This window comes from Rhipicephalus sanguineus, chromosome 11 (assembly GCF_013339695.2).
Source record: "Rhipicephalus sanguineus isolate Rsan-2018 chromosome 11, BIME_Rsan_1.4, whole genome shotgun sequence".
Lineage (NCBI taxonomy): Eukaryota > Metazoa > Arthropoda > Arachnida > Ixodida > Ixodidae > Rhipicephalus > Rhipicephalus sanguineus.
Genome location: NC_051186.1, coordinates 24,528,035 through 24,542,477, shown reverse-complemented (window position 1 = coordinate 24,542,477; position 14,443 = coordinate 24,528,035). Strand labels below are relative to the sequence as shown.

General features: G+C 43.5%; 1 protein-coding gene across 3 annotated transcripts in view; it reads left to right on the top strand.

The window, feature by feature from the left end:
* Positions 1-14,443, top strand: part of LOC119374636 (serine/threonine-protein kinase MRCK alpha) — a 207,893-nt gene that overhangs the window by 96,576 nt on the left and 96,874 nt on the right. For 2 of the 3 annotated variants that reach the window (XM_037644804.2, XM_037644803.2), the window contains exons 4-8: positions 1,175-1,270; positions 5,706-5,948; positions 6,482-6,538; positions 7,214-7,234; positions 10,196-10,339. In XM_037644804.2, the coding sequence (XP_037500732.1) occupies positions 1,175-1,270; positions 5,706-5,948; positions 6,482-6,538; positions 7,214-7,234; positions 10,196-10,339 (561 nt within the window). The remainder of the gene's footprint in view (positions 1-1,174; positions 1,271-5,705; positions 5,949-6,481; positions 6,539-7,213; positions 7,235-10,195; positions 10,340-14,443) is intronic. The other variant, XM_037644806.2, reaches the window with a different exon arrangement.

Below are 14,443 nucleotides of genomic sequence, written 5' to 3'. Positions count from 1 at the left end.
TTGAAGGGAGCACACCCTTGTCCGCCACATCAGTTGGCCTTCCACAGCATTTGAAAGAGGAGGAGAGGCTGAGGAAATGGCATCTCTGCCTATCACGTGTAAAGTGTTGTCGGCAACACTTTGGTTGCACCAAATCGTGTACATAAATACAATTCGGCCTCTACGTTGCCTCACTCTTGATAAGACAACTATAAAACACCAGCTCGCCAGCACTTCATCAACCTAACAAAAAGAAACACTTTCACGTTGCTATCTCACAAGAACATACTTAGGGATTCTCTGCAACTTTTTTCTGTAATTTCACTTTGAAGTATTCGAAAGATGTTTGAGAAATATTCGAAAATTATTCGAAAATTATTTGATTCAATTCACACTCAATCTTTGTTATTCAAATTCGCTTCGCACCCAAAATTTTGCTATTCGCACAGCTCTAAAAAAATACGTAAAAGACTGAAACCAGGAACATATTAGGTCAAAAGACGAAGTATAATACAGAGTGTAAAATGCACATTGAAAAAAATGAGCTACTTCTACACAGTTACATAAAAGTACAAAAACACTGAAAAAAATTTTTTTCTAGCTGATAATATATTTAGGGCACAGTGCAAGTGAGTAAGTACATCTTAACATTTTTCTTTAAACTGTGTTTAGTACTGCCTTGTTCTGTAACTTGATGGATATAGCATTAGTTGTGGAGTAGATTAGGTATTCGATATGACAAGGTTTGCTTTCTGTAGGTTATCCCGAATAATGGTATTCTAAATCTGTCAAAACGTAGATCATAGGGAGCCTTTCTTCGGCAACAATGTCCTATATAACTGCCCACTTTGTTTCCAATTTCCTTGCCGATATATATTTGTTGCCGTGTTCCCTCTCCAGCACTCGCTGCCCAAAGTTTGTCCTGAAAGCTCACTCCACGTGGGTCGGCCTTTAGTCTGTCCTTATGTATTTTGATAGGAGATCCTGAGGTAAAGTAAAAAGTCTGGGAGGCACATGACACATAGTGGAGCATTTGTCCCATATGCGATTTCCAGTGTTTAAGCTGGCAGCTGTGCGACGCATACCTGTATCCTGTATGTTTTTGTTTTTCATTGACCTTAAATGATGGTAGATGTTCTTCCGCCTTTTTTTTTGTCTCTTGACCTGTCCACGTTGATTTCCTTTCTCATTGCAGACTGCCTGTTTCCAAGAAGAGCGTGACGTGCTTGTTTTTGGAGACAGACGGTGGATCACAAACCTCCACTACTCATTTCAGGATGACACCAACCTGGTGAGGGCATTGCTTCATACGGACAGCATTAGATCCTTCTTTAACACATCATATGGAGTGCTAAACTGAAATATGCTGTGCGCAGTGATTGCAAATAGCTTTTTTACACTGTATGCTGTGGTAACCATTTGAAGGCTGATACAGTGCATTACTTCTGTTTCTTCAAATGCGATCCATTTATTGGCATTTATACCATGCTACTGCCAGAGGCTTTCTCTCTCTCTGTCAGAGAGAGAGAGAGAAACAACTTTATTTGGTGAAATTTGATTTTTCATGTAGAAGTGATGTTCACGCAGTGTCTGATGGCCACCTCTTCAGCTCTTTTTCACTGCCCTGAGTTGGGTGTTCACGCTGGCTGTGCGTAGGATGTGCCATATTGGATGTAATGATTGTATGCCCTGCAGTATGTGTTGCAGTTTGACTTCTTTCTCTCTTTCCTTTTGTGGATTAAGCTGATAAGCTATTTTTATGGAATTTTACAAACTGAACAACTCTGGATGTTGTGGTTGACAGCAGTATCATTTAAATTGAAACGTTACCACTAGTGATTAAAAAAAGTTATTTACTGTAGTTTATTATTTTTTATGCCTGACCCCCTAAGAACATTCCTGCCTACTATGAACTTGGCTTCTGTCTCTACAAAAATTCTTGTATTTTTGTACATCTACACTCTCAGTCAAACGGGAGTATTTGAGGTCTCTTTCTGTCACACATCAATAATTGCCACCTGGTTTGCTTGTGTTGCCATTCTTGAAAACTGTGCACTCGCAACTTTCCTATTACGAGTGCTTTACGATGATAGCTGCAAGCTGTTCGTTACCGGGAAGTACCGGGCTCATGGCAATAACAAGAGAAAAATGCGCGAGATAGGTGATGATTATTGTTATGTGGCAGTGAGTGAGTGAGTGAACAACTTTATTGAACGATCCGGCAAAACAAGGAGAGGGGAATGGGGTGGTGGAGACTCTTGCGTGCATGCGAGCCTCTCAGCCGCGATGGAAGCCCCTCGCGCTGCGAGGGTGGCATGTCACGTGCTGGACCTTGTCTCTGTGGGTAGGCTTGCTCGTGTCTTTTGCTGCATGTTGGTAGCCGAGGTCCTGGATTCCCCTAGCTGACGTCCTGCGAGCGGTCCGTCGTGCCGGGTCTCTGCAGGTCCAGGAGTTCGAGGACAGAAAGACAACCTTAATAAGCTAGGGTTGAAGACTGGGTGTGTTGGTTTAACATCACTGTAGATTGTAGTATTGCGCATCAAATCGACAGGACAAAAGAAAGGTACACACACAACAGAGCGCTCTATTCTGTGTGTATCTTTCTCGTGTCCCGTCAATTCATTGCACTAGACAATCCTGAATTGTCTAGTGCCCTGAATATGCCTTTGTTGTCTTACAGTGTAATGACATTCTTCTGCTCTGGCTGTCGTTATGTTATTACTAGAGCTGTGCGAATAGCAAAATTTTGGGTGCGAAGCGAATTCGAATAATAAAGATTGAGTGCGAATCGAATCGAATAGTTTTCGAATAATTTTCGAATATTTCTCAAACATTTTTCGAATACTTCGAAGTGAAATTACAGAAAAATGTTGCAGAGAATCCCTAAGTATGTTCTCATGAGATAGCAACATGAAAGTGTTTCTTTTTGCAAGGTTGATGAAGCGCTGGCGGGGTGGTGTTTCATAGTTGTCTTATCAAGAATGAGGCAATGTAGAGGCCGAATTGTATTTATGTACATGATTTGGTGCAACCAAAGTGTTGCCCACAGCACTTTACACGTGATAGGCAAAGATGCCATTTTCTCAGCCTCTCCTCCTCTTTCAACTTCTGTGGAAGCCCAACTAATGTGGCGGACAAAGGTGTGCTCCTTTCAAGTCCGGAGTTCCAAATCTGCCTCGTAGACGTTGATATATAAGAAGATCTGAAATTTTGAATGCTAAAAAGCTTCGGCGTCCGATTTTTCGAACTTCCTGTCCAAATTTCAGGCCTAAAACAGCATTAATTGAGCCCCCAACTCTGCCACATCTGTCATCTCTATGTTGGAACCAGCGTTTTCTTGAGTTAATACATTTGCGACCGTAGCGGAGCTTGGAAGGCAGCTTTGCCGCAATACGGGGGTGTGATGAGGTGAAGCGTATTGAAAATCTAGGGAACACTTCCAATCGGATGTTGACTGTCTCTTGGCTAAGTTCGACCGCAATGGGGCTTGAAAGGTAGCTTTTCCGCAGTACAGTTTTAGTTTCAGTTTCAGTTTATTGACAATTGAGATTACAATGATCGGTACAAAAATATATGCAGACGAGGGTCCCAAAGTCAGTGACAGCAAACGGGACCCTCGGTTAAAAATACACAAAGAGAAGATGTACAGTAAAAACAGGGGGAAAAAATATAGGATACAATTCAAAAGAAAAAAAAAAGAACATCAAAAAGTAACGCAAGTCAACTGTAGCATAAAGAAACATCAAACAATCAACGTTATACACCGAGAAATGGTCAGCATGAAAGCAAAAAAAAGCTATCAGTGAAACTGTTTATAGAGAATATAAAGCTTTAATTCATGCCTAAATGTGTTTAAATAAGTCAGCTGTTTAAGTTGTAATGGAAGGTCATTCCAAATTTTAAGCGATGAAAAAGATGATGCCATTTTACCATAGTTGGTGTTACATCGAGGAAGAAGAAAATTAAGATTGTGTGCAAACCTAGTGCAGTTATTATTGGTACGCAATCTGCCATCAATATATACATAAGGTAGACGATTATGCAGTAATTTAAAAAAGAGAATACATGAATGATATTTAAACAAACCAGAAATTGGTAAAATAGAGTTATTTAGCAGAAGTGTGCAAGCATTCGATTGGAATGGACTATTAGTGATGATACGAATAGCCATGTTCTGCAAATTTTGAATAGATGAGAGGTGAACATTGTACGTGTTTCCCCATGAAGTGATCCCATAAGTAATATGACTATGAATGAACGCAAAGTATAATGATAATAAAGCCTGTAGTGGAAAAGTACGAGAGTGTAATGAGGTGAAGCATAATAAAAATCTGAAGGGGTCACTTTTAATCGGACGTTGACTGTTTTTGTTTTTGGGAAGTTCGAATAGTTTGAATAGTAAAATTCCAGTGCGAATTGAATCGAATAGCAAACAATATTCGAAAAATTTTTGAAATTTCGAATATTCGCACACCCCTAGTTATTACCTAATTGTCTGCTATAATTATCTGGTCCTTATGTACTGTCCTAACAAGAAGTTGTTGTTGCCTGCAGTGTTATTATTGCCAAAGCAAGTAAAACAAGGCTGTAGTGTCAAAGGTCGACACTAGGTGACTTTAGTTGTGTTCGTCTGTCATCAGGAGATGGCGCCACCCCTGACTATATATATATATATATACAGTAGAACCCCGCTGTTACGTTCCTCACTGCTGCGTTTTCCCGGCTGTTACGTTGTTTTCCGCCGGTCCCGGCATAGCTCCCATAGGATACAATGTATTGGGAAGCCCGCTGTTACGTCGTAACTGTCGGACCGTTCCCGTATGATACATCGCGAAGTACGCTTGGAGCCGACCGAGTGACTACCAAAGAGAGCGGCCATGGTGCATTTTCACGCAGCTTGGCCTCGTTTGACCGTAATATTAGCCGCATGAGAGGCGCAAGCAACAGAATCTTTCAATTGATGCAAACAAAAGCATGGCCTTCGAGATTCAAATTGCAAAGATGGCGTCTATGACGTAACTGCTCGCGAAAGCAAGGCCTTCGAGATTGGCATTTACTATTGACAAAAGCATAGCCTTTGAGATTTGTATTGCACAAACATGGCGTGTATGACGTAATTGCTTGCGAAAGCAAGGCCTTCGAGATTGGCATTCACTTCTGTCATCGCGTTGGCGTAGACTCATCATCGTTATTTGCGGAGAACGGGAGGAGTTCGAGCTGGTTGGAGCTCGCATGGTCGCGCGTGCGGTTCGCGGTCGGACTCGCCGCGCCGGTCGTGATTGCGTGTGCTTAGTTCTTTCATGCCTACAGCTGTTGGTGATAAAAAAATCACATACGTTGATTACATTTCTGTGGATGAGGCCGTCCTTAGCTCCGCGTTTCTATCCATCGACTAGATCGCGGCTGAGCGCGCCAATTTTCGTGCTGCTCGTAAGAATTTAAATAAAATTCTGTACCACTAAATATTTTGCCGTTTTTCCTGTTTTTCGTCTCTTACGTTTCCCGTCTCTTACGTTTATTTCCTACGGTCCCTTCAAAAACGTATCAGCGGGGTTCTACTGTATATATATGCGGGTACACGCTGGAATAAAGGTGTTCTTGTATGGCATGGGCTGAGTGCGTTCATATAGGATAGATGTAGTGTCGAAGGTCGACACTACAAAGGCTTCCCCGTTGAAAGCTGTTGGTAGTTGTGGCCTAAACTTCCGCTGTTGTTTCTTTCCCAGTACCTTGTCATGGATTACTACTGCGGAGGAGACCTGCTGACCCTGCTCAGCAAGTTTGAGGACAAACTTCCTGAGGAGATGGCACGTTTCTACATCACCGAGATGATTCTTGCCATTGATTCTATACACTCGTTGCATTACGTGCACCGAGACATTAAGCCAGACAATGTGCTGCTCGATGCCAATGGCCACATACGGCTAGCTGATTTCGGCTCTTGCCTTCGATTATGCGATGACGGAACGGTGAGCACTGTCAATGAAGTTCTCAACAGTGCATGCATGAGGGCTCCTTCAGTTTTTCACGGGAACAGACTTGGCTGTTTTAATATTCTGTTGCATAGTACCACCAAGCTTTTACTAAATGAAATTCACTTGTGGGAGTCACTTGCTGTCATAAAAATTGGCTTCTGTAAATGAAGGTGTTATTTATCTGAACCGATCTGTGGGGAAGTTATGAGTTGGTATCCGTCTGCCATCTTTGGTGCTAAGTGGTCTTATTTTGGGTGCCTGATCTGTGCACCTTGTCATCAATCAGACGAATCACAGTGCTGCATTCTGGTAGACCCATACAGAGCTGTAAATGATGATGTTCTCTATTGCACCAAAGAAAGAAACTGAATAAGAAAAATCTTACCAAGTGAATGCATATTGATATATGCATGCACAATTTTTCAGCAAGTGCAGCTGCAGTTTAGTTAATCAACATCGTGATGCGACCACTGAGCAGTGTTGTACTCAGCTCTTGCAACAAGTGTTTCCTTTTTCATTTACTGCAGGTTCAATCCAACGTTGCTGTAGGCACTCCTGATTACATATCTCCTGAAATCTTAAGGGTAAGCCATGATGTTGCTGTGTGCATTTGCATTCCTGGTAGTGTGAGTAAAATGTTGCCTTTTTTTGGCTTTCTTCAGCCTTGCTGTGGGCTTAAGCGCTTGTTTAAATTGCAGCAGAACAGACGCAGCTCAGCCAAAGACATGAAGTTCATTGCTGCTGCATGTCTCTGCAAGCAAAGCGGTCGCATACTTTTTTCCAGAGATGCCTTCTAAATGTGCTTGCTAACCTAGCTGCCATACTGTTTCTCACTGTTTGCTTCTTGCTGCTGCTGGTGCTGATGCTGCTATTTAGACACCTTTAGCTTTTAAACTATTATCGTGGTTCATTGGAAACTGTGCAGCACCTGGTGTTCACCTAATGCAATGCTCATACTCACAATGTTCTGAGACTTAGATCAGACCGTGTCTTCGCCGTCAGAGCCAGCCACAGACACGAGTTCATTTGTTCGGTCGTGTGTAACCCTCCACAAAAAAACAAAAACGAAAAAAAAACCACTTTTTTTCTCTGCTTTCGTGACTTTGATTATGGAAACACTTCTTTTCTCGTTTTCGTTTTTTCGTTTTCTTTGTTGTATGGACTACCATATTTGCCTTCACTTTGCTTGTTTAAAAATGTGTGTATAGTGTGCATTATGGACAGGTTCCTAATTGCAGACTTGTTAACTCACTACTCAGTATTCTTGGGAAGATAAGAAGGTGGGTGCAACTCTTCTGCTTGCCTTTCTTTTTACTGCCTGCAGCCCTCTGCACCCCCCGCAACTCTCGTCTTGCCTTTGCTCACTGCTGCTTGTGGATTGCGTGTACTGTCTTGCTTCCCAAGGTCCTTTTTTGCACTCTTGCGCATTCATTTATTGCCATTGAGCTTCTACAATTGCTATTTTTTGATGGCAGTGCCTAGTAGTACGCTACAGAGTTACTGATAACTAGTTAAAGTCATTCAGTTATGCCTGTTTGGTTATATTTCTCCATGGAGCAGAATGGGGAGGTGTGCCAACCTTGTGCCCTGACCGATCGAGCCTTCATGGAGGCATTGGAACTTATTACTATTCAGCAGTGGCTGTACTGCGTGGCTCTTGTGTCCTCTCACAGCGTCATCAATATTGCGAGCTCTCAAGGCAGCAATGTGCCGTTATTTCTGAAATCAAGAGTTCGACGAAACCTCGTCTGGTCGGGAACAATCATGGTCAAAAGTGAGAAGACGCCGACCAAAAGCACGACGTTTCGACTCCCGTACGGGGGCCGAAACGTCTTTGTTATATTCAAGTGTTTTTGGTCGGTGTCTTCTTACTTTTGACCATGCCTTTATTTCTTTCTTGCAACGGCATTCAACAAGCAGGTGCACTTCAATAACACCTGTCGCATGCAACTATTATTGAGGTTCCTGATACCAAGACAACCTGACTGGCCACAGGGCACCGTTTGTTATTTTGCACGATAAATTTTTAAGGCGAAAGCTCTAAGGGCCTCATCAGACGCTGGCCACGGCGTGGGGTACAAAAGTCATGTGACCTGGCGCACTATGAGAAATAAAAACCAGAGTTCGAGCTGGAATTGAAGCCTAGGCACTCTGACTGGCAGTCAAGCATTCTACCACAGAGCCCCACCAGCGCTTGAAGCTTCGTCAGAGAAAGACCTTATACAGGTATCGTGTTGGCTGAGGAGTCACGTTAGCAGATGTAATATTTCATGACAGAAATGCCGAACCACACCAGGGGTCACACTATGTGAATTGCGTAATGAGTGGGTGGTTTCAAGCTGTGCACCCTTTTCAAAGGGCTCAGCTATAATTATTCATCATCATCATCATCAGCCACAGCACTAACACATTGCACAGGTGGACACATTGCTTTGCAGATGTGCAGTGGGTCCTTCACCACTTCCCAGGTTAAGGCATAGTTGGTACTACACATTTGCACTTGCAGTAAGCAGCCTAAGACAGCTTACAACGGGCTCGAAGGCCGCTCCTCCTGCCTAGCCGCACCAGATAGCTTTTGCCTTCGAGTCGTCTTAGGCGAACGCATAAGGGACCGTGTGAGCTTTTTTTTCTGGTAGCCATGTCCATACGACACAGATTACCACTATAGAAGCTGCTTACAAGTGTGCAAAAAAGAGAAGGTGTAAGTAAGGCCTAGGAAACGGCGAGCTGGGTCTGCATTATGGTGATGAGGACATGACACAGGACAAAGGAGATAGCACTTGTCTGTTTCCTTCGTCTTTCGTCACCTACAGGTCATCACGGTAAAGTGAAGGCCCAGGATGGAAAGCACCACTGTAGAGGACTGGGCACAGTATGGTGCTGGGGCATTAGTTGGTCGCGTTAAATTCATTGCAAGTAAAGCAAGTCGGCGCTCCTCTCGATCTTCCTCCGTTATGTGGGCTATACATTTTAGTGTAGAATACTCCAGGATGCAAGATTCTTGTGTAAAAATGGGCTCTGAAACCCAGGCAGTGAAATGTTATGGGGAGGAGGCCCTTGGGCATCTTATAATTGATGGGCAGTGGCACTTCCGTGGAAGCTGCGAATATTCTAACATCTCACACTTAATTTGGGCCAGCAACGATACGATTGGCAATTTCTTCAGTGTGTCTTATCTCCATACTTTAAAACAGATTGATGGCTAGAGCAAGTTTATTTCATGCACCTTTTGCTTTTAAACACTGCAAGCACTGTCGAGTCCCCTTTGTTGCCTTCTTGTATTGTCGCATTTAACTGCTGCATCAGCATTTGATGACTTCTTATTACAGCCTGATCATTGTTTCAGTCCTTGCTTGTAACCGTTTGCCTATCCTATCCAAGCCTCCTGCACCTGTTTACCCATGCTTATAACTCGTTCATGTCTACAATATACACACACATGTGTGTTTCTGTCATGTGCACCAAAGTGGAGTGGAGTCTTTGTTGGTTACATGCTCTGAGACAAATGACAAAAGCTGCAAACTACTTGTGACACACTACTGTGCTGCTTATTTACATGACACGCAATACTAAAAGTGGGCACAGCTTAACTATTATTTATAAGCATTTTAAATGCTGCCCTCGCTCTAATGTGTCTTTACATGCTGACATTTGGGTGCTGAATCCTGCCTGACTGTTTTTTGCATGCTTTGCAACATCAGAACGAGCATGGAAGTGCTTCACCCACATGTCACCATGAAACACATTTCCTAAGTACTGGATTGTAAGCCTTTGATGCTTTGTTTAATACCCACACGAGAGCTTGTTGGCCAGTGGTCTGAGTTGATGATAATGTTACGGGCACTCACTTTAGTAGCTTTGTGTTTATGTCAGTCTAACGACAGGTGAAAACAAAGCACAAGAATTGCTTAGTATGAGTAGCATGAAGGAGCACGAGAAGTGGTATAACACTTGCAGTAACTTGAATGAGCATTAAAGTTAACTGTAAATATTATGAAGTAGATTTAGTTGCATGATGGCAACATGTGGATGCTTTGACAAGCAGACTGGTAGTATTGTGCACTTCCATACGTGTCCCTTTCTTCTTGACAGTGGTAAATTTCTCGTGGAATGTTCATCTCGCTCTATTACCTTGACGCGTTTTCTGAGCAGTGCTTTTCCATGTGTTGCTGAGTGACAAGAGTTCATTGCCGACTGTGCTTCACAGTGCAATGCTTGCGTGTAAAATTTCTCGACGGCAGGCCATGGAGGACGGGCAGGGCAGGTACGGCCCCGAGTGCGACTGGTGGTCCCTGGGGGTGTGCATGTACGAGATGCTTTATGGCGAGACCCCTTTCTACGCTGAGAGTCTTGTCGAGACCTATGGCAAGATCATGAATCACAAGGTAGGTGTCACAGGGTCAGTGTCAGTGCCACGGGGCTCATGCGGTTAGCATTGCAATTTTAGGGTCTTGTGCTCTAACCTGCTAATATACCTGCTACATATGGTATATATACAGGGTGCCCCAGCTAACTCTAGTCAGGGTTTAAAAATGTGCCGACGCACTGTATGACGACCCGACCAAATGCATGTTACTGAATATTGCATGGAGTAATTCACACTATTTTTTGTGTTCTACTTAAATGCTTACCTGAGCAAGATCATTTAACCAACTTTTGATACAACGAAGCTGGGAAAAAATATTTCAATGAGAAAGTTGTAGATCAGTTTGCAAAGCGTTCGATTGAACAGTTTCTATTTTTCCATCTATAAAGGGCCCAGGGTAAGGCCAAATTTGAAAAAAAAAAAATCGCTTTTTTTTTCTTCGCAATTTGGGAAAGGTGTTCCTTTGTGCATATTTGCCATACTCGTGCTTTTCTTAAAAAGTATTTTTTGTGGCTGAGAAACTGTTTTTCCAAAAGCCAAGTAGTGAGTGAACACGCACCCTAGGACAAGGCCCTCGTATGCGCTCTATGCTTACGGTCAGTTTAAAAAAAAAATTTTGTGTACGAAAGCCAAAATGTTTGTCTGGAGTCAGCTGTGTATAGGAAATTGTCGGGTAACTTATAAGGCAGTCCAAAGACGCTGTGTGCCTGTTTATTCACACTTGTTCTTCAGAGTGCGTCTTTTGGAACACTTTCTGCTCCTAGCTTCATTACCACTCATGTCTGTCGTGCCTGTCGATAAGTTAAGATGCTGAGGGTAAAGAAGGTCTTCAGCAAGTGTAAATTTCGTGGCAACCTATACAGTTCTCTTGTAAATGCGAATAAATGCCGGCGACGTGCTGAGGTGCTGAACGCTGAACCAGCAAGCTCTTCATTGCTGAACCTTTCCGCCTTTTCAGCGTCCTCCAAGGCGAATCACGTAGAGGTTGACAACGGGTACACTCTAATGGACATTAATATTATTTGTGATGCAATTAAACCGAATTGCGCATGCAAACTGTGCAGTGCAAGTGTTGAGCTAATGGGAATTGTGTCGCAGAGCCTTTGCTGTCTTTGTTTAGGCTTCAGAGTCGACTTCAGACTTCGACTGTGTTGCGTTGTCGGGCGCTGCCCGACAACGCAACACAGTCGTAGCGGTCCGCTGTCGGGTGTTCGTGGTTTAAATATCGCTGTTTTCTCACTGCGAGTCGCGCGCATTTTTTTGTATACATGAAGTGGCATCTCTTGAGGAATAAGTGAGCCTTGTTTGTTGAGGTTTACCTTTTTTTTACACTAAGGTGTTCGGCACGGAGCCTTGAGCATACCCACTCGCGCGCGGTTCGCTGAGAAGCATGACCACGTTTTCACCGCGTGCGTTTTATGGTGGTGCTTTTAGCGAAAGCGAGGCTGACTTTAGTGAGGAAGAGAATTATGTGCCTCCACCAGACAGTGATGACAGTGATTCGACAGAAATGTGACGAAGACGACGACCACAGCGGTGAAGACAACACCTCTGTTGACACACAGGGGAACAGAAACAACCCTGGCCTGCACCCAAGAGAATGCTTTGAGCGGTATCATACGCGGCCCAAATATCGCTAATGGAGTTGCCTGCAGAATGCAGGAGCAAAAATAAGTATCCTGTGAGTTTTTCTTCCACAGTTAGTGTTTTTCTTCACGGGCGCCAGAAACTGGCAAAATAGTTTCGGACCGGTAGAACCAGAATGTGGGTAAAAGTTTTGGACCGCAAAGGGTTAAGGAAGACGATACTGGATGTTGTTCTTTTGTTTAATGATGGAAGTATCGCACAAGCCAAAGTTCTGAAATAATTATGGTTGAAGCATGGCCAAAATACAGTCAATTTGCTGGAAAAAGGTGACCACAATCGACGATACGTTGAGGATAGAGCTGCACGAAAGCGCACAAAAGAAGCAAGGCAAGCAAGGCGAGAGGCTTCAAAGTGAAAAATTGACTTTGGCAATGATTACCAAGCTTGTAGCTACTAAATGAAATAGTTGAACGGTGTTTGTGGCAAAGTATGTTCACTTTTCAGCTGTTTTCTAACTTTAAACTCGATTATCTCAAAACCACGTTTTGTATTACTTAGGTACCATTATTTCCTATGTATTCCAAGATAACCAGCTGATTGTTTTTTCTTGTATTCTGCATAAATGCATACAACTAAAGAAGCAGAATTGAAATTATGCACTTTACAGTTTTGTGTTACAAATTTTCCAAGATGCAAATTAACTAAAAATTAGGTCCTAGAGGTAAAAAATTCACCAAGTCTAATATTAGTTAGATTTTAAAAAATCTGCCTCAGTTAAAAGAGCGAGAAATTTGAAAAAGAAATTATATATGCATTATGTGGGTATCTCTTTTAGTCACTGAGAAAATGGTACCTTAAAATGACCAAAAATTCATGGGGTATACAGGGCTTACCCTGTGCCGTTAAAGGGACACTAAAGGCAAATATTAAGTCGACGTTGATTGTTGAAATAGCGGTACAAAAACCTCGTAGTGCTACTTTTGTGCCAAGGAAGTGCTTATTTTGAAATAAAATCATGTTTAGTGGTCCACATCGCGTTAGCGCACTTCAAATCACCCGCCTGAAAGCGGTATTTTGCACGTCACTGTTGTCGTGCCCAACGTTGCCCGCCTTTACTGCGCGGCGGCGTGCACTGGCGGCGTGCACCATTCGGGCATCCGACAACATCACATGCATGTGGTATTTTGTCGAACTTTCTGTCAGAGCGACTTTTACGAGCGTGCAAAACACACGCGGCAGTACGCGATACCAAAACTACCACTGAGACGCGACCACGAGAGCGAAGCAGGGCGCTGGGCGAATCGCAGTTCGGCGAAAACGGAACTTTTGAACCACGCGCGCCATTCCCCATGGCAACGCCAAAGAGGTTCTTTTTAGGGGCGAAGCTCCTTATAGCGGCACCCGTTCGTCCCGTAGTAGTGTGTAACCAGTCTTAAAAACGGAGGGGGCGTGCACACATGAAGGCTCCCTAAAGACAATGCGCTGCGACAGTACGTGATATGTATCGCCCTCTCCTCTCCTACGCTTCCCCCTCTTTCTCCTCTCCAACGATCCCCCCCCTCCCCCATCTTGCCTCGCGGCGCAGCGGCGCCGACGCAGGCAGCGTCAAGAGGCAGCGTCGCGGCAGCGTCTTGATTGAAAAAACCGACCGCTCGCGCTGCACAACCGTTCACTGACCACCCCGTATATATAGGCACTGGATTTTGACCTCCAAGGTAGTGCGTGTGTGCGATTTCTCCTGTGCGTGATTAAACAATGAAAATTCACAGCGTACATGTAAAATTAAAGTGAGCTGCAAGTCGTCATAACTCTCATCGAACCTTCAATATAAACGCGCCCGATCTCACGTCGGTGATGATGTACTGGGCAGAATTCACGGAAGATTCACGGTTTACCGATGAACCTCCGCAGCTTCGCCCAATCATCATCATTCACTCCGTGGATATGCTGTGATTTTTTCCATGAATCAAACAGAAACGAACAAGCAGTATTTTATTACATCTCTTGATGCACGGAAGGTTCTTTTTTTATTGCAGCTAGTTTGATTACTAGTGATTAATTGTATTCACACTCTCCCACGTCATCGGGATCACTTCCAAAATGTCCCACTCGTGGTGCTCATCGTGTGAAACATTTAGCTTAATTTCTCGGTAAGTAGGGCACTGCTGTTGATAATGTTGCCGTTTTAGACCTTGTCATACATTGAGCTTTCACTCTGACATAAATTGTTATTTGCCTTTAGTGTTCCTTTAACTATTAATGTTTTTCTGCTTCCTACAGATGCCCATGAAATACAAAAATTCGACAGATTCCACGCCTTGTGGGAATCGGTTTCTTGCGAAGCATGCATTTAGCGAGTAGCTGTCCATGCTGCATTTTTTGGCTTTGAGCCAAGCGTTATGTGGTGGATTGACGTATTTTCGTAAGTGTAGTAGTTGTACGGACATCGTGGGCTTACCAGGCACGTTGACTACACTGGCATATAAAGGGTAATTTTTGTCTGACTTAAAGTCGGCACTCACATTAGAGCACAGAC